The sequence below is a fragment of the Camellia sinensis genome, chromosome 6 (genome assembly GCF_055761805.1).
Source record: "Camellia sinensis isolate YWXY chromosome 6, ASM5576180v1, whole genome shotgun sequence".
NCBI lineage: Eukaryota > Viridiplantae > Streptophyta > Magnoliopsida > Ericales > Theaceae > Camellia > Camellia sinensis.
Genome location: NC_138966.1, coordinates 62,018,049 through 62,037,459, shown reverse-complemented (window position 1 = coordinate 62,037,459; position 19,411 = coordinate 62,018,049). Strand labels below are relative to the sequence as shown.

The window sequence follows — 19,411 nt, the reverse complement described above, 5'->3', positions numbered from 1 at the left end:
ATAATTTACCAAAATGAAATGGGTCTTGCAATCCTGCTTTCGCTTGTTTGGGGCCAAAAATGGATCGAAGAAGTTTTTGAAACGATTGAGAAAATTTTAAGGATTTTTTGGAGATAGATTGTGGTGGTTGTTGAGAAAAAAGAACTTTTTAATCCATTGTTTGTTTGTTTCTTGGGAAAAAAGACAGAGATGTAGAGATGGTTACACAACTTTAGAGAGGGAGAGATGAAAAGTTTCTTGGCTTTTATCCTGAAAGGTAGGTTCATTTTTTTTTTTTTTTTTTTTTTTTTTTTTTTTTCATATTCTTGGCTTTTATCTTGAAAGATAGGTTCATTTTTTTCCATATAAAGTTGGGGTATCAATGTGGAAAGTTTTGACATTTCCATTTCAACTTCATTTCCTTCACTAGTATCTCTCTCCCTCTCTCTCTCTCTCTCTCTCTCTCTCTGTGAGTGTGTGAAAGTGTGCGTGTATGTGGAAACTTTCCATATTCTTTGCTTTTATCCTGAAAGGTAGGTTTATTTTTTTCTATATAAAGTTGGGGTATCAATGTAGAAAGTGTTGACATTTCCATTTCAACTTCATTTCCTTCACTAGCAACTCTCTCTCTCTCTCTCTCTCTCTCTCTCTCTCTCTCTCTCTCTCTCTGTGTGTGTGTGTGTGTGTATGTGAAAGTGTGCGTGTATGTGTGTGTGTGTCTTCAACACTTCATAAACTACAAGTTCTCCATTGCAGACTTTTGGGTGGTTTTTAATTGAGTTAATATTACACTCTAGCCCCTTGCATTTTTTGTAATTTCACTATAGTTCTTTCACTATCAATTATGACAATTAATTTCTTTACATTTTAAGTGAAATTACAATGGTTTGGAATGTTGGTTTTTTATTTTTTTTATGAAAATATGTGTAAAAAAAATAAAGAAAGTAATGTGACAACTTATAATAACACTAGTGTATACCCGTGCCTAAAGGCACAGTGCATATAATGATGAAATCAAAATGTAATTGAATATAAAATTGCTAGGTTAAAATATAATTTATCCCATTTGTTGCTAAAAATTTGAAGTCAAAATATGAATCAAGTTTAAGTTAATTTTGAAAAGATTTTTTTGTTTTTGTAAAATTTGAAAATATGTTTAGTTGTATATTTTGAAAATAAACATTTCCTAATCAACTATTCAAAGTACAACAAGTAACTCAATCATAAACATTTTGGTCTTATTAACAAACTTTATGACTGTAAAATATAAACTTCATATCAACACAAAAATTAAAAATAAAAACATCCTTGCTAAGCAAGTCAAGAAAAAAAAAATTATAAACACAAAATAACACACATAAACCGAAGGAAGTGAAAAGAGATAAGTGGCATACTCGCAACAATATCATATAAGAAACACTTCTCTTTTGAACTCTAAAACGAAAGAGGATAAACAACAGGAAAATAAGAAAAGTAATTAAAGTTGGAGTAAAAGCATAAAAAAGAGTTCAGAGGCGAAATGAAATATTTAACAATAATAAACACTAGAAAATCCTTGAACTCCTTGAACTGGTTATAAGAGAAGAAAATCACACCAGAGCAACCAATTATCATTTCCTGTTGAAAATCACACATATCTCAACATAGAAGAAAAAATATTTTTTTAAAAAAAAAATAGAGGAAAAAATCTCAAATAATCTCTAAAAATTTGTCTAGTGATTATGCTACTAATAAACTTATGTATTATTTTTAGAAGCCAAGATTTTTCAGACGCCCAGTCGAACTTAAAGGCCAGAAAGCTGCTATTATCATCTTCAGAGACATTTCCTCATGAGACCTACAAAAGGTTGTATCAAAATAATAACCAAAATCAAGCATTCAAATCACCCCCTAATAATCAATTTAACAATCTATTTCACAATAAAGCATTGAAATCATCCCCTAATAAGCAATACTATGTATGAAAATATAACTGCTTTATTGAAGCTATTATACTATTTCAAAAGCAACAATGTAAGCAAAAGGACAAAATTGCTAAGATGGTATACAATCGTGTATTTTTTTTTTTGTCACAAACCATTACCACTAAACTTGCCTATAAAAGTGTTTACAAATCAATCATGTCCTCCTAAAAATTAAGGTGGTATCTCATTTCTACATGGTTTTGCTCTCAAAAAATTGGAAGGCCCCATGACCCCTCATTATAACCCCCTGTACACCTAGCCTATATGACAAATCAGTTGAGTGCAAGGAGGAAAAGGCAAAGGAGCTTCCCCTGTACCAAACTGGCTATAGGAGAAGTCACATCTGGATTCTTATGTAGGTAGCAAGGAGGGAAGCACAAAAAGAAGGTTTTTAAAAGGGAACAACCAGCTCCAAGCTCTATCTAGATTTGGAGTAAACATTCCCAACATCATATTCCAATCTTCCACTCGAGAAAATGATGTTTAATGAAACAATCAAATCACTCATTGCTCCATCGGTATAACAGCAATACGTCTAGTACCATGTCACAAATAAAATTCATTTAAGCATATGCTAGCACCCTGAATCAATTGGACCAACCGTGTAATGGTCTTATAGTTAAAACATTCAGAACACATTCAAATGTTTTTATTTTGCACCTTTTCTGGGTAACAAAACAGAGCAGAAAGAGAAGGAAAAAGAGATTATCTTGGTAAGAATCATGTCAATTAGTTCAGTTCCTGCTCTAGAGTTGGAAATTTCTGTTTGGTAACTAGTAAAAATAATGAAATCAACAAAGAAAGAGGAGCGAGGAATTTCAGAAACTAAAGATTCAAACCCATTTCAAAACCCATCAAATTGATTCAAAAATCACAACCAAAATCATTAACTTTAAAGCAAAATAAGGGAAAACTAAAATGATACCCAAACTAAAATTATGCACAATTTATTTGAGCAAAGAGAGAGAGAGACAGAGAGAGAGAGAGAGAGAGACAGAGAGAGAAAGAAAAATGTTGCAAGAACTTTTCCTTTGGCAGCCCACTACCACCCAAATATAACCAAACATAGGCATTAATTGGAGACCCATGGTTTAGGAACAATAACATAGGTTGCATTAACAATTGGGTTACTAATTCATGGCTCTCAATATACTTTCCCTATCTGTTTTTCCCTTTTTTTCTTTTCTATGATAGTGGAGGTGATTAATAGTATTATTCAATGCATGTCTTAGGCCACTTGTTGCAAAACACTTCGTTTATATATCATTATCTTTTTATAAAAAGTGAAACTTAGCTAAGAGTTTATCCTAATCACAGCCTTTGGCTTAATGGTTATGTAGCACCACTTTGTGGAATAAAGTTACGGATTTCAACTCTTATGGAGAGAAATTTGATATCGTTTGTGGTGTTATACCCCTAGGAATTGTAGGTAGATTATTTCTTATCAAGTTTGGGCTTTGTGTATTGTTAGACGCGGTTATGGTTATTGAGCTTGGTATATTGTTGGACTTTAATTTTCTAGTTTGATGTAATAGTTATCATCTATCTATCTATCTATCTATCTATCTATCTATCTTCTATATCTATTCTATTATTAAGTGAAAGCCTCAATTAGTGTAGTGAAACCTTTGCTCTCCTCATGCCATGTGACATTATTTTTTATTAAAAAAAAAAAAAAATACACAAAGAGATGGGTAAGGCTTGAACCCATGACCATAGGTTTAATGTAAGACTCATACCACTTAAGCTAAGTACATATTATAATATTATTTTCTTTTATTTTTACTTATTTGAATTGCATATGTATTGTGTGTGCCATCCGCTAGTCATATTTGTAAGTAATCTCCTACTGATTGATTAAAAAAAAAAAAAGTTAAAAATATCCGTTATGTTACATGGACTATCCGTTCTACTGTTCTAACACTCAAATGTATGACACAAGTGTATGGCCAAATCAAAGATTTATATGACACCTACACATTATGTTACATGGACTATCCAAAATAAATCAAATATTTGTGTCAGACTCCTAACCCTCAAACAAGGGTGTGGGATATGTGTCCAATACTTTCCATTGGACACTTCGCATATATTTGTATTTAAAACTTCTTATATGTATCATTTGTTGTGTATGGCTATAAAACACCTTTTTGACGCTATATGTTACATATTATACCATTTTATCTCACATAATAAATTGAAAATACAAAAATATGAGCCGAATCTGTACACCTGTAAATTTCATATTTAATGAGTCCGATCTCTAAATACGCACCGCACCCAATACTCATACCCGAGTCCATGTAATTATAAGTTGTGAAAGTGCACAATTTACACATTCTCATAGGGCTAGGGTTATTGTTTCCCCATCAAACACATTAGAATTTAGAACAGATCGATCAACTTTCCTGGCCATATAGGTTATTTTTACCAATTATATAATAAAGCTTTACATTTAAAAAGCAAATAATAAGCGTTAGAATGAAGGTACTGTGGTGACCCTCATTCCCCACCTTAGCCTCGGGCATGAGCATTTGTATAATCTTGTTTTGCTAAGTTGCAGTAGTGAATTTTCTTGACTTGTCTTAACTAGAATGAGATTTTTGTCTTGGTTTGTACTTATGTGAAATTTACTTGTTGAGTCGTGTTCTTTTCTAGTAAGTCTAGCCGAGGTCACCTTAAAGCCAGAACCATCTTGAAACTACTTCGGTTGACCTCTACCTTCGTCCCTGTATATTGGCCGAGATGTCATTTTCTAGGCCGAGGTGTATCATCAAGCCCGAGAGGTGTATCATCTAGGTCGAGATGTTATCCTTGAACCCTAGTGATCTGGTTCCGGATTGGTGCGACCTAGACCGAGGTGTGGCACATCTAGGCCGAGGTGTGGCACAGCTAGGCCAAGTGTTGTCCGTCCTAGCCGAGATCATAGATACCTCACCTACCGGAGCCGATGTTTTCACCCGATGTCAGTACCTTGTCAGAGTGCCATGCCGCTTTACTTGTTAAACACCCTTTCGCCATACTTTGTCTGGTCTATCAGCCACCTTTTCGAGGAGAACCAACCAGCCGTTGCCACGTGTCCGAGCTGAGTGTTAAATCAGCCGGCAGTGAGTAGAACCTATCATTTTGTATCATATCTTTGCCTTGAGAGAGAGAAGCTCTAGAAGGAAGAAGGAGTTTTAGAGTGGAGGAGTGGATCTTCGAGCTTGATTCTTAGAGATCTAACCGTTAATTCGTGTATTAAGGTTAGATTCTTGACCTACCCTTGTTGTTCTTGTTAATCATCTAGCTGCATTGCATGATCGAACCTGATTTGCAAGCCATGCATTGATTGAAAGTTTGGTTTTAGAAAGAGAAAGTAGTATTCATGTGTTCTTGAATAAAAACCTTATTTGATCCGAAAGTTTGCATTAAGATTCATGCTTTTGTGTTTGTTTTCATAGGACCTTCGAGTATGGGTACCCAGGTCCATGTTTTTAAATTCATAGCATGAAGTTCTAGATTTCGTAGTGACAAGTTAAGATTGAGCATTCATGTGTTTCATGTTCTTCAGCAGAGGGAAACCCAGATTTTCCCGACTTCATTTCCTTGAGCGTGGCCACCGGAACCACACCTCGGCAAGAAGGTGTGAGACCTCGGCAATAGCCTGATTAGTACCCAGCATGTTTTTCCCGAGAGGAGAAACAGTGTTTTTTCTTGGTTCGACTTAGTTTTGAAGGAATGCCGAGATCATTTGCACCTATGTAAAGCTTGTTTGAAAGTGCATTCAATAGACTTTGCCATGTGTTTGTAGGACTTGGACTCTCGCTTGACCCCGATGTTGAAGAACTATGTGAGTGGTATTTTTAATAAAGTTATGTTATAACGTTTTGATAAAGCTTTGCCTTGTTTTGATAAAAGTATTTGTTAAGCATGAATGATATCCCTATTTTATGTACCAAGTATAAACTCTGTTTTGGATGGCAATGTATCAAGTAAGCTTTGTTTTGATGGCATTTGTAGCACAATCCTTGTTAATGTCACCCATGAAACTTGAAAGACTTTGATTGATGAGGCTCGACAGATTTGTTAGATGAACTCGATTTATCCCACGTTTGTCATAAGCTATGATTATGTATTGTTTTGTTAAAGATCTCGGATGCCATACATGCAAACCCTTTATTACTTGTACCATTCACTGAGTATCCAAGCTCACCCTCTCTATATATATATGTAGGTGATGAGTAGGAAGGCGGTGACGCCTAGGTGTGACTCGCAAGCTTGTTTTGGGTTTTTGTTATGTCGGCCTAACTTATATTCATGTCGGCAGTCTTGAAAATTATGCTTCTCGGCTTATAATGCTTGTAATTTACACATGTCGGCTGGAGAAACCTTTTGATCAAGATGAAAAATGTATTTTTATACTTCATTTCTATTTGTATTCAAGTTGTAAAGCTATGTAAAGATGTATGCCATTCCATTTGACTTATGCACTGCTCTTATGGACCACTTGTATTTTAGATTATTGCTTCCGCACTTGTGAGCCCTATATATTTATACTCTGATTGTGTGTGAATTTTGAAAGTTGGCCTTCAGTAATCTCGGATTACTGGCCATCACGGCACCATTCTTCTAAGGGCGGAATGGGGTCGTGACAGGTACTCCAAGCAATCCACTTATCAAAAATATGGTGTATGCAATATTATTACAAACACAAAAGACTATACAGCACGACCAATATAAAAGTTCATTTATGTAGATAACCATCTAAAAATCCAATGACGAAACTGTTTTCCAGAGAACATGACTCCATAATTCTATTTCCAAAAAATTAATGAACCTCATCTTCAAAAAGCTCTCCTGCAGTATTGGTTACTGAAATAGATATGTCTCCACACAGTTATATAAGATTTTTTTCTACAATATTTCTTTCTGCCTTTTTTCTTTTCTTCTTTTTAAAGTGCTAGAGAGATAAACGGAACACGAATGCAGTATACTTCTTAGCTATTTGATTTTCTTTTCTTTTCTTTTATTTTTTCACAAACTTTTTAACCTCTCCTTCTTGTAGATATTTCAACCTTTTTTTTTTATATGAAACTTTAACCTACCATTTGGCCTAAAAAAAAATAGTTATTAGTTGATTTTCATAGATGTTAAAACCGATACATCTCTCTTGCAGAACCTTCACCTCTATTCTCTCTTTCAAACCCTTTATCTCTTCAACATTATCAGTCTTCTAGTCGTGGTATAATATGGGTAAGGATGTTAAAAGTCCACAACAATATATATAGTTTTATTGATCTGAAAGTTCACCAGTGAAATGAAGTATAAAAAATGTAAACGGAGAATATCAATGCCTAAATAAACAATGCTCAGTTAAGCAATGAGTTATGGTTCACAAAGTAGATTTATAAATGCATCTACAAATTATGTCTTTGCACGATTTATATATTATGATCCAATAAATATACATGTCTAGACTTTAAGGGGTGTTCCAGCAGTGTGCATGGTGCATGCTCAAGATATTCTTCAGTGAGTATACTCTGCCATTTCACTGAAGTATTTATATTTCTATTTCATCAGTTTGAATTTAGTTACTTTCTAATTGAGTTACACACCAGTCCTTCTCAACCATGAGGGTCTCTGCTCTGCACTACTCATGCCATGTGTAGTGTGCTTTTCAGAGGACATGCATAGATGAATCCGCATTCCTAAACCTCGAAGTCTTGACTCTTGACAGGAATGTGAATTTCTGCCAGTGCATGAGCATGATATTCTACAGTGGACAAACTCCGGACCACTTCACTGTCATAACTACCTTGTCAAACTTATGATAGCACTGATATTATTATTATTATTATTATTATTATTATTATTATTATTATTATTTTAAACAGTTACTTAACCCACATGACTGTTTCTCTTGACCATGATATGACCAGATCAGGAATGCATGTTGATAAGAACTAACACAGAAACAACCCATACCTTTCTCTTGAAAATCCTAATCAGTTTTTACAAACCCTGCAACCAAAGCCCTTGGCAATGCTGCAACCCACTCATCTCTGTTGAGATCTGATGGAATAGCAGCCAAAACATTATTCAATAGATTCTCCTTGGAGTATATAGCAGCAGCAGACCCATTGTGTCCATCAAATATCTGCAAAATAAGATAGTAGAGCAAACCATGGAAATTTTAAACAAAACTAAAAAAAATAATGAAATAAATAAGGTAACTAGAATTAGTGATAAAGATGGCACGCCAGTCTCCAAAGATTGCAAAGTGGGTAATCTGCAATGATTGACATCCATTAAATGAAATGTGCAAGCAAAGATAAAGACTAATGATCAGGTTGATGGCAGATAGTAAATGAACTATAAAGCTGAACTATATCTTACAGTTTCAAATAAAATATACAGAAGTATAACAGATTATATGGCCGATAGTAAATGAACTATAAAGCTGAACTATATCTTACAGTTTCAAATAAAATATACAGAAGTATAACAGATTATATACATAAATATACATGTAAGGAAGTTAATTCTATTAAAACAAATAATTATTGGTGAAAAGTACTTTACTAGAATCAGCTCCTCTCAGTTCTCAAAGCATAGAAAGGAAAGAAAAACACAAATAAAACATTGCTGCTCCTCCGGTGCGCTCCTAGTTCAACAAATGAGTTTGCTTGCCGGTGAGGACTAGCCTATTTCTTCTCTGGGACAAAGTTTGAAGAGAAGAAAGCATACAAGACCGAAACCTAGAAACTAATGCCATGTTAGTAATGAGAATGGAAAGAAGGAAACTAGATACCTTAGGGAAGGGATTGGGAGTCTTCTTTGTTATGTGTTTAATTGAGGAGAAGAAAGGGAAAAGAAGAAAAAAATTTCTAAAATGATTGACTATCGTTTATGAATGAAAGTTTGTTGTGTAAAATTGAGGTCAAAAAAGCAATTCCATACCTTCAAAAATCCACTGAACCTTTTTCCTCTCTTCTCCCTCTCTTTCTCTATCCTCACGTACCCACCTTGGTTGTATGAGTTTTGGTGGGTTGGAGAGGAAAGGACATCCTCCTCTGCCTTCCCTCCCCTTCTTCCTCCCAAACGGTGGAACCCTCCACTTCTGTTCCCCTTCCACTTTTTTCTTGCCTTCTTTCTGCCATACCAAACATACCACAAGAGAGAAAAAAAGTCTCGAGTGAAGAACTACAAATGTCAAAGGACCAAAAATTCATGCTTTGAGATGAATGTCTCAAAAAGGTCCTAAAAATAGCCTTGATTTTCAGCTTCTCTAAGACTGCAAAGGAAACACAAGCTTTGCAACATAATATGATCCCAAACTGCTAGGAAACAAAAGAAATACAATGGATTGCTAAGTAGATTTCACATACCACCAGTTCCCAATTGACTAGTACTAAAGAAAGCAACCATCACACTTCAAATTTAGGAATTACCAAATGAAAAACCATTGGAATAAACGAACCCAAGAAGGCTAGAAGGCATGACTCTCTACAATATGCAATAGTTCTTATGGCTTGGAGATCATAAGAAATTGAAGCCCAAATGAAAGCAATCGACTTAATCCTATTCAACATAGAAGTCAAGAGTCTGCATGTGTTTCTACTTTCTAGTTATCATTCTATTCATTTTGCCCCAAATGTCTCGAATATATTATTCTAGATTTGCAGATTGGAAAAAGAATAAATTTGGCACATTAACTGAGATGCAATTCTAAGTTCCTCAGGAGTCGTATATATAACATTGGCACGCTCTTAACAACAAAAGCATAAAATGAACCATGTTTATGATATTAATAGCAATTTAGTGGTTCAATATAAAGCTATGATAAATGCATAAGATGTATAGATAGCCTTGATAAATAAGCATACAATATTTAACTAACTCCATTACACTATACAAACTTTGAGCTACTTAAGCTTTCAAAACATCTCTCTAGAAATATATTCACACCCATAGTTGTCAAATTAGGATACAAATCGTGTATCCCTTTTTTTTTTTTTTTTTTTTTTTGAATCACGCATTGTATCATGTACCATAAGATAATTTAGCACCTTTAAAAATAAGTAGAAAAATAAATGTAGTTATAAAAAAAATATCTTGCGAAAATAAAACAATGTATAATTCTTTAATTCTAGAAGTATAGTTCCTTAATTAAAGATATGCATGCATCAATACATACATTACTCAAATAGCTTGTCCATAATAAGTAGGCATAAATCAATAAACATGAAATACTCTAATAACATATAATAGATATTTGTCAAAATAAAAGTACCATTCTCATATGCAAAAAAAACTATTTTTTAATAAATTAATGAAATTTTTTTACAATATTAATTTAATTTACATAAAACAAGTTGAATAATTTTTTCAAAATTACTGAAGAGTTCAAAATTCCTCGTTATTCCGTCTTCTTTGAAAATTAAATTTTCTTTCAAAGTTCAACAATCAGCTCAACTTAAATATGCATACCACAAATTAAAACCAACTTCCTGTCCATCCACTAAAAACAACCAATCCCCAAACTAACGCTTTAATAACATTAATCTCTCTCTCTCTCTCTCTCTCTCTCTCTCTCTCCACAGTTAATGTAAACAATTGCCGATGAACTTTGTCATAACATCAAAAATCCAAGCAATATATCTTGAATAACTCCTCAGTCTATATTGGCTAAGCCTCTAATATTGATACCATAATCCTTCTTCCTAGGGTTGCTATCACACTCTTAAACAGTGTTATCAGAAAATGTTGATACCCTAGAGAATTACATTTTGGAACGCACATTCCGAAACATGATACATTTTATTCTAAAACAGTAAATTTGGCAATCCAAAGCGATCCCAAAAGTTTGTTCCAATATATTTCCTTTAGGTTTCATTATGAGTAAAAAAATAAAAAAATAATAAAAAAAAATCAAATCAAATCAAATATAATGAGCTAAAATCTAAGGTGAATGTAATTTTAACATGACAAAACATATTTTTTATCATAATGTTCATAAAAATGTGTTGTGATATGAGTAATTTGGAAAAAAAAACCTACATTTTATTGGATGCCTAATTGTTAAAAAATTCACTAGACTATAGTATCTTAAATTCTAATAAAAGTGTACAATCCTACCACAATTTAGAACACATGGTGTACTGCGTTTCCATTCTCGTTCTACGTACCAGAACAAATCATGTTCCAGGTAACATAGCTCTTAAATGCAACAAAGCAGCATAACCGCATTGGTTTAGAAACACGAAAGATTTCCATAAATATAAAAGACATGAAAACATACCCCGAAAACAGAATATGTAGAAACATCATCTCCTGCAACGACACGTTGGCATTCTGTCTTGACAAATGTGAAATCCTCCCCTTTCTTACTTTCGCAAGCCTGACCATGAGAAATCTCTGGCCTCTCAATCTTCTCATTGGCCAATTCGCGATTGAGCAACACAGAAAGCGGGACAGTCAGATGTTCACCCTTAGAGGACATTGTTCAGTTAATCCTCCATGCGCTCTTGTTCCAATCAAATCCACACAAAAATCCTAACCCAAACAACAAAGAACACATCATTCGAAGCTTTTTAACCAACAAATCCAACCAAAATACATACAAATCTGATTAGAAAGACTTGAAACAAAATTATCCAGATCGTCAAAAGAAATAACTGCACGAAGAATGGAAACAAGCAATTTCATGACCAAGAAGCATATATAAATAACTCGGTATATAAGAATTTACAACTCAATTTACGAAAGTGCAATGCAAGTCACATTGTTTGTTTGTAGATAATATGCTTTCGTTTAAATGCGATGAATAGGCGGCGAGAATGATTGAGAAAGAAAGAGGAGGAAGATGGAGGAAAGGGAAAAAGAGAAGAGAAAAAACTTACAGAAATAGAGAGAAGTGAAGAAAGGAACACAAACCGAGTGAGGAGCGCAAATGAAGCTGTTGGGTTGTGTCCCTCTCTTTTGTTTTCGTCCATTTTCTTTTTCTTTTCTTTTTTTTTTTATTTAAAAAAAAAAAACTATAGTTATAACAAATTAGCTGTGATATTTTAATTTCTTTGATTATAATTTTCGATTTGATTTCAGTTTTAACCTTCTATTTATTTTCGCTAACTTATTACCTAACACAAGAAAATTTTCCATTTTTATGTGGCACTCGCATAGAAATGACAAGATATTTTCATTTATTGGGCTCTCGACACTCTTTAATTTTAATAAGATGGGTTTGGGAATGATCAAATAGGGTAGAGTCGATTTTATAAAAAAAAATAAAAAACCCGATTGAGTTCAGGGTGAGAGAGAGTATTTTTCATCCAAACTCTACCCAACCCACAAATGTAATAATAAATAAATAATAATATTACATATATAATGTGTATACTATATTATTAATTTTATAAAATATATATAATATTATTAAGTTTTTATTATATTCTATATAATATAATTTTAATATATGTGCAATATATATTCTTTTTAAGGGCATTCGATCCATAAATTTAATGTTAAATTTTTGTTGGCCAAAAATCTACTAGCTAAAGTAGAAAAATTCTATTTTCACACATTTAATTATCTCAGTATATATATTCTCTCAGTATACACACTTATTAATTTGATTATTAATTAATTTTCTCAATCCACTCACTAAAGGTTACAATTATATCATTCACTCATAATCATTGTACACACATTACTCAATCCTTCTTTTCACACAATTGTTGAGTGACCTTGTTTCCAAATTTATAGACCCATTGTAAATGCACATGAAGACCATTCAAGACCACAATGTGAACTGAAGTGAAGATAAAATATTTCATTGAAGACTCTATTGAACCTCCATTAAAAACACCATTGAAAACTCTCCAAAAATATTATTGAAGATGATGTATCTTTTCATTTTGTTATTTCATTTACCATTTCTAGATCTCTGTGCACTCCATTGTCACAAAACCCTCATTTTTTTTTTTAATGTTTTTGGTTTGGAGATTTCGGCACTAGTTTTCCAAAATTATACATTTAATTCAAAACTTAACTTCATAATAAAAGTGATTAGTTCAACAAATTTGTTCCCAAAAAAGAAAAAAAAATTCGGCAGTTGATGTCTGAATATAATGAAACAATTCGACAGTTGATGTCCGCATATAATGAAATAATTGGGTAGTTGATGTTTGAATATAATGAAATAATTCGACATTAGTTGTTAGACTGAAAACTGTGAAAGGAAAAAGAAATTTTTTTCACGAAAAAACTAACATTTTCATCACTAATAGAGTATAAATTTAGAGATTAAAGCAATATGAGAGTTGTTATGAGAGTATTGCTTTGCAAGCCATAGAAGAGTATAAAGTGTGTAGCAAGCAAAATGACAACAATGGAAAAACTATGGTTTAATTTTATTTTTTTTACTCAAAAGGTGTACATTAAGATTTTTTTTTTTTTTTTTAAAATGTGTACATAAAATATTTTCATATAATATTATGGGTGCTAGTGATTGTCCATTATGATCATTTCAGTTTAGGATATAATTGCCACTAAAATAATATTTCATTAAGTGTGTGCACTGAAATAATTAGGTGTGTGCAAATAGAATTTCCCGCTAAAATATAAAGGCATGCTTATACGAAATGACCAAAATACCCACATATATATATTCTACCATGACTTTCGTTGATTTCCAACCCCCATTTCCAGATAACCCCAGCATATTTCCCTGACTATGCCATTCTCTAGGGTGGGTTTTTGTCTTTATTCTCATTATAGGGTAAAATGGCTTTAGCAATGTCGGTTTCTAGAAAAACGGCTTTACCAATACTGTTTTTTGTGAATAAAAAAATAATAGAATTCCCCTACACAAAATCGACTTTTCAAAAGCCGTTTTTACTTAACGTGTAATTAATTCTGAGTTAATTAAAAACGGTTTTGGTAAAACTGTTTTTAGTATTTTTTTTTTCCAATTTATATTTTCAACATAAATATTGTTTGCCAAAAATATTTTTAATACGTACAACAATTTTAGACAAGCCGTTTTATAATACGACTTTACGAAAACCCTTTTATAATACGACTTTACGAAAACCGTTTTCATTAAACAAATTTTTTTTTTTGGGTTAAAAGTGATTTGCTCCAACATTCTGCAACACACACTCTACAGTTCAACAAACAACAACGAAGAGAGAGATGCGAAGAGCGTCGTGAAGGACGCGAAGAAAACGAAGGCCACTTCGAAAGTTGTAGCAAGAACGAAGAAGACAAAGACCTGAAAACATCCCCGCACCTCTCCCTTCTATCATCCACATTGAGGTTTGTTTTGGATAAATTAGGGTTTTGATTTTTGATTGGGGATTTTGAAGTTCAAATTTAGGTTTGTTTGGGACTCTAGACATTGACAACAAATTCGTTGTGCTATCATGTCTGAGATTGTAGTTGTACTGTATTCTAGCCCTCATCCCCTGAACCCCAAGCAACGGTTGTTGTGGACTGAGATAGGTGTTATGCTTGTTGTGGTCGAGTAGAGAGTTTATCCCGTGTCTGTGTTGTATTGGCTCCTCTACTGGACGATTAACCTTCCTTTTTATTTTAGCCCCCAAACTTTGATTTTTGCGAAGCACCCATTCCTTTCCAGAACTGCGGTGTCAACGAACCATCCACTTGCCTTTGAGATTGTTTTTTCAGCCCCCAAATGTTGTTTTTTGTGAACCTCTCATTGCTTGACTGCCCATCAGTGTGGTCCTCATTCTAACTTGCCTTCCAGGAATTGAATGGTGACTCTTAGTGCTGTCCTGATGGAGAGGCCCAATGAAGGGAAGTTTTTAACGAAGCTGCCCATTCTGTTTGATATGCCTTTATGCTGGGCACTTTGTCTATCTGAACTTTATTAATCCCTCAAACTAGACCAACCACTTGGCTTTGAGCTTGTTTATCCAGCCCCAAGTTTAGTTTTCTATCAGCCGCCTCTTCCGTACCAAAGTCCTCATCTTTATTGGACTTCCTGGAATTGAATGGTGACTCTATCTTCTTGAGTTTTAGAGATTGAAATTCTTTACCCAGACCATCACTATTTGAAGAAGCCTAGTTAAGGAAAGCTCTTGACTGAGCTACATGTTCTGTTTTTCTATGCCGTTGAAGAGGGAACATCATCTTTCTGAACTGCATTACCCCCCCAACTGGACCAACCACTTGGTCTTTAGATTGTCTCACCAGCTCCTAAATTATGTTTTATGCCAACCACCAATTCCTTCCCATCAGTGTGGTCATCATTCTTACTTGACTTCTTCCAAGAATCGCCTGGTGAATATTCTTGTCATCCTGTCTGCGAATGTAATTCAACTTTACTTTGGCCCTTTTCAGCCGAAGGACCCCACTCCCTCTACTGGAACCCCAACCATTTCCTTTGACGTCGTGTCGTCCCCCAAATTCTGTTTTTTGTGAACAACCCACTCTTTGCTACCATTGGACTCATTTTTTATATTAGAACTCCACATATTAGCGGGTGACTCATTCACATTCCTGGTTTGAGATTGTATTTCAACTTGACTCCCCTCAATATTAGAAGAACCCCAAGCAACATAAGTTTCTAACTGTTACCTATTCTACATATTTTGACTAGACTGTCGAAGCCCCCGAATTGGACCAACAACTTGGTTTGGACACCATAGGCCCTGACCCTCAATTATCTGTTCTATCCACATGTGAACTGGGTTACGAGCTTGCAGAACAGGTTCATTTGTCACTATGAACTGAAGTCACGGTTGTGAAGGACTAATATATGATTGAAGTTGCATGAGTTTTTACAAAGTTTATGTATTAATGTATTTGTCAACGTCTTTTGATTTGTTTAAGCAATTGTGCCAGTCTCAATGAAGGTGCTTTTTGAATAGTGATCAATTTGACAATTGTAATGGTGTATGTTTAACAATTGTAATAGTGTAGACTAGTAGATTGGATTGTGGAATTTCTTGTGGTGGGCTTGCTTTCATAATCTATGTTATATTATTATAAGGTGTTTCTATTTCTATATTTAATTTTTGTCACCTACTATTGAGGAAATTTAATATTAACTTCACGATGCAACTATTGGTTGAATTGTGTTCGTTTTGGTTGAAACTTGTATCATTTAATATTTTTTACAATATTTAGGCCAACAAGCAGTCAAATGTCCCTCCATAGTTTCTAGTATTGCTCTAAAACCATGAATAATAATAATTTCTTCTTATTTGAACCTTTTATTTTTTTTGTTGCCAATGAGTAGTAGTTAGGTTCTTCGAGGATAGGATGATTATTGTCGGTTTGGACTAATGTGATTTTTAGGTTGTTCATGTTGGTAGGGAAGTATGCATGCAATTCTTAACTCCTGTTAAAAGTGTAAATGACACTGAAATCCTTTCAGATTTAGAAATAATACGCACTTAATTATCAATTATGTCGTAAGTAAAGTGCGTTTTTTTTATTACAACACTTACCCTTTTTTTATCAATAATTTGTTAGTCATGAATAAAGAAAATGATTACATTGAAATACATAGCTTGTGTTTGCTTTAGTGGTGCAATTATGATTTGAGTGTGGAGTTGTGATTTGAGTGTCAAATTGTTAGTTCAGTTTTGAGTAAGGGAAAATTTCTTTGCTTAAGAGCTTTCAAAAGAGTTTTGAAAAGTGTCTTGAAATAAATTTTGAAAGGAGTTTTTCAATTTGTAATTTTGAATCAAGGCTTCAGTTTTGAAAAGAGTTTTGAGTTGTATTTTGAGTTTTGAGTTGTTCAATTTGGAGTTGTAGTTTAAAGTCTTTGGACCTACTTTTTTTAAATAGTACAAGATGTTTGAAATGAAAATTTCTATTTTTTTTTTATTTTTTAATATTTTAAAAAATATAGCAAAAAGATGGTCCTGAAATATAGTGCACATTAACATAAATAATGAAATAAGAAAAGTAAGAAAATTTGTAAATATTGTAGAAAAAAATAAATCCAAAATATTTTAAAAGACTACTGAAAAGTCAAAATACAATTGAAAACTGTTTCAAAAACTGATAACCAAACAAATTTGGTTATTTTTAAGGTTCATCTTTATTTGAAAGCTTCATCTGTAATTGAGTATTGAAAGTTTTATCTGTAATTGAGTTAAACTTATTGTTGGATGCATTGTTTTTTATTTTGCTTCTGACATTAAAATGTATAGGACAATACTGGGCAATATGTAAACTTGTCAAATGTTGTGTGTGGGAAAGTCCAAAATGTGAACTCCATGTCTTTCAGAAGAACGCAGGGCATAGAAATAGTTATACATTAACTTTTCAAGTTTTCACAATATAACTCATTTTCAAATTGATGCATGAGTTTGTTGTAATTGTTGGCATTACATTGTTATTATGCATATTTTATATGATGTATACTGAGAATGATGATGCTTAATATATGGAATTTGTCTATTGCCAAAATTATTATACTTCGATTACAATGACGATAAATGTTATGTACTATCTTAGGAAATGGCAACATACTACGTTGTGTTTGTGGGGAGGGCACCCGACATTTACACAAGCTGGGTAAAATGCAACCAACAAGTTCACCGATTTGCTGAGGTTGTATCCCAAAGGTATAACTCATTTAATGAGCCACACAATGAATGGATTAATTATAGGAACAGATGCGTACACGGTTAGCCCGGTGAAACACAATGTGGAAGTCAACTTGATGAAGTGGATGGTAACGAAAAGGAACGTTTTAGTAAACTATACATGTGCCAATTTCAATGGTATTAGGCTACAAAAATCCTATAGGTCCCTTGTAGCGTGTTGTTTTTTCTTTTCACTTAGTGTTATTGTTACTTTTGTTGTAGCGGGTATTATGAAATTTTTGTGATGTATTTTGTACATACCAATGGTGGTTTTTTTCCTTTTTTTGCTCCATCATGTAACTTGTATCTAAGTAGGTGTATGATTACGAACATGAACTTACGTAATGAAACTATTGGGTTGGAGTTGATGTTATTGTAATTGAATTGTTTTTACTTATTTTATAAGAATGATGTTGTGCAATGAATGAATGAATGAATATATAGTTTATTTGTTATATTTAATTTCTAGTCTATTTTTTGTAAGAATGAATAGGTTATTTGTTATATTCAATGAATAATGGTTACATTTTTAGGTTATCACGGTTGAAAAGATGAACAAGTTAAGAAAACGTGTTTTTTCCCTAAAATATTTGTTGTCAACATTTTTCTGATAAAACTTAATACAGAATATGCAAAGTACTAATTTTCTAATTACTCATACAGGCATGAAAACAACATAACTAAAGTTGCAAATGTAACACTTTAGAGTTACATAAGTAGTTGACACATAAGTCTCCCACAAAAATAAATTGTGGACACCCTGAACTTAACACACACAATACATAAACATAAAGCTACGATTACAACACTTAACAGTTACATAGACAAATATTAGACAGAAAATGTGACAAACTCATTATCGAAAGATTTAGTTTAACACACACTACATAATTATGTAGAACCTAATATAATTTAGTATAGACATAAACACCTAATTCGGGCTTAAATTGGCAATCTCAGAGTCCGAATAATTCGAAAGCTCAGGATCAGAGACAAGTACAGGATCTTCCATGATAACCTTGATAGCCTCAGCATTTGGTTCTGTTCTGTTCTTCTGGGCGTCCTTCTTAACTATATATAGTTGCATTTCGCGTGCGGCGCATTTGGGAAATTTCATGTCGTAGTCTTTCACATAGTCAATCAACATTATCAGGAACTTTCTTTTGGATCTCAACAAAATATGCTTTCGGCACCTTCAGTCAATTTTCCCAACTTAATCTTTCAATTTGTACTCACTCTATAAATAGTACGGGCCACTTGAGAAGAGCAGCGTCTGCTAAACCATATCCTGTTTGACTGTCAAATGGATCCATACATGAACCTCCTTGAACTCGATAATACTCGGGCATCATAAAATGTCGCTTCCCAAACCTATCACGATAACCACAAGCATAATCTAAAAAAGGTTTTGTTGTTTCGTCTTCAACATTGCCACGTCCCCTTCCCCTTCCCCTTCCCCTACCTCGTCGTGACCTCTCATCTCTTTCCAAGTTCCTACCACCTCTGCGATTCCTATTCACCGCAGTGAATCATGTAGCCATGTTATTTTTTTTAAAGAAATCAACGATAGTTTCGTAGGGCGAACTAAGTTGTAAGGGTGTGTCTTGACCTTCACTCCTTTATATAGTTGTTTACGAACGTCATTGCCATGCTCTCGTATTCATGTCACTTAGAAAGGATGACATGACACATATGCTATATTCCAACACAACGACGAGAAAGACACTGTAAGGAAAAAAATAAAGAAAATAAATGCCTCTGCACAAAGTCACATGACATGATAATCCCATATATACCAACAAGAGATGAGTTGTCACTGTAACAAAAAAACAAAAAAAATAAAAGCCTCTGCACAAAGTC

The 19,411-nt window shown here is 33.5% G+C and overlaps 1 protein-coding gene across 2 annotated transcripts; it reads right to left on the bottom strand.

Moving 5' to 3' along the window:
* Nucleotides 1–1,477: 1,477 nt before the first annotated feature.
* On the bottom strand, nucleotides 1,478–11,898 carry LOC145792284 (putative protein phosphatase 2C 12). Of its 2 annotated transcripts, XM_082873056.1 has the most exons (5): nucleotides 11,828–11,898; nucleotides 11,227–11,480; nucleotides 8,886–9,078; nucleotides 7,911–8,082; nucleotides 1,478–1,816 (listed from the first exon to the last, which is right to left on the bottom strand). In XM_082873056.1, exons 2-4 carry the CDS (start codon nucleotides 11,361–11,363, stop codon nucleotides 7,927–7,929), a joined length of 486 nt encoding a protein of 161 aa, XP_082729182.1. In that variant the 5' UTR covers nucleotides 11,364–11,480; nucleotides 11,828–11,898; the 3' UTR covers nucleotides 1,478–1,816; nucleotides 7,911–7,926. The 2 variants fall into 2 exon arrangements, with proteins under 2 accessions (XP_082729182.1, XP_082729183.1); XM_082873057.1 differs by lacking the exon at nucleotides 8,886–9,078 and having other exon boundaries at nucleotides 1,482–1,816.
* Between the last annotated feature and the right edge of the window lie 7,513 nt (nucleotides 11,899–19,411).

Excerpts from the sequence above, each read along its gene's own strand:
- LOC145792284 (XM_082873056.1), bottom strand. The coding sequence starts at position 11,363 with ATGAGAAGATTGAGAGGCCAGAGATTTCTCATGGTCAGGCTTGCGAAA. Across the intron at positions 9,079-11,226 it reads CTACATATTCTGTTTTCGGG|AAAGAAGGCAAGAAAAAAGT; the intron begins GTATGTTTTCAT and ends TTGGTATGGCAG. Across the intron at positions 8,083-8,885 it reads GGTTCAGTGGATTTTTGAAG|ATATTTGATGGACACAATGG; the intron begins GTATGGAATTGC and ends CTTATTTTGCAG.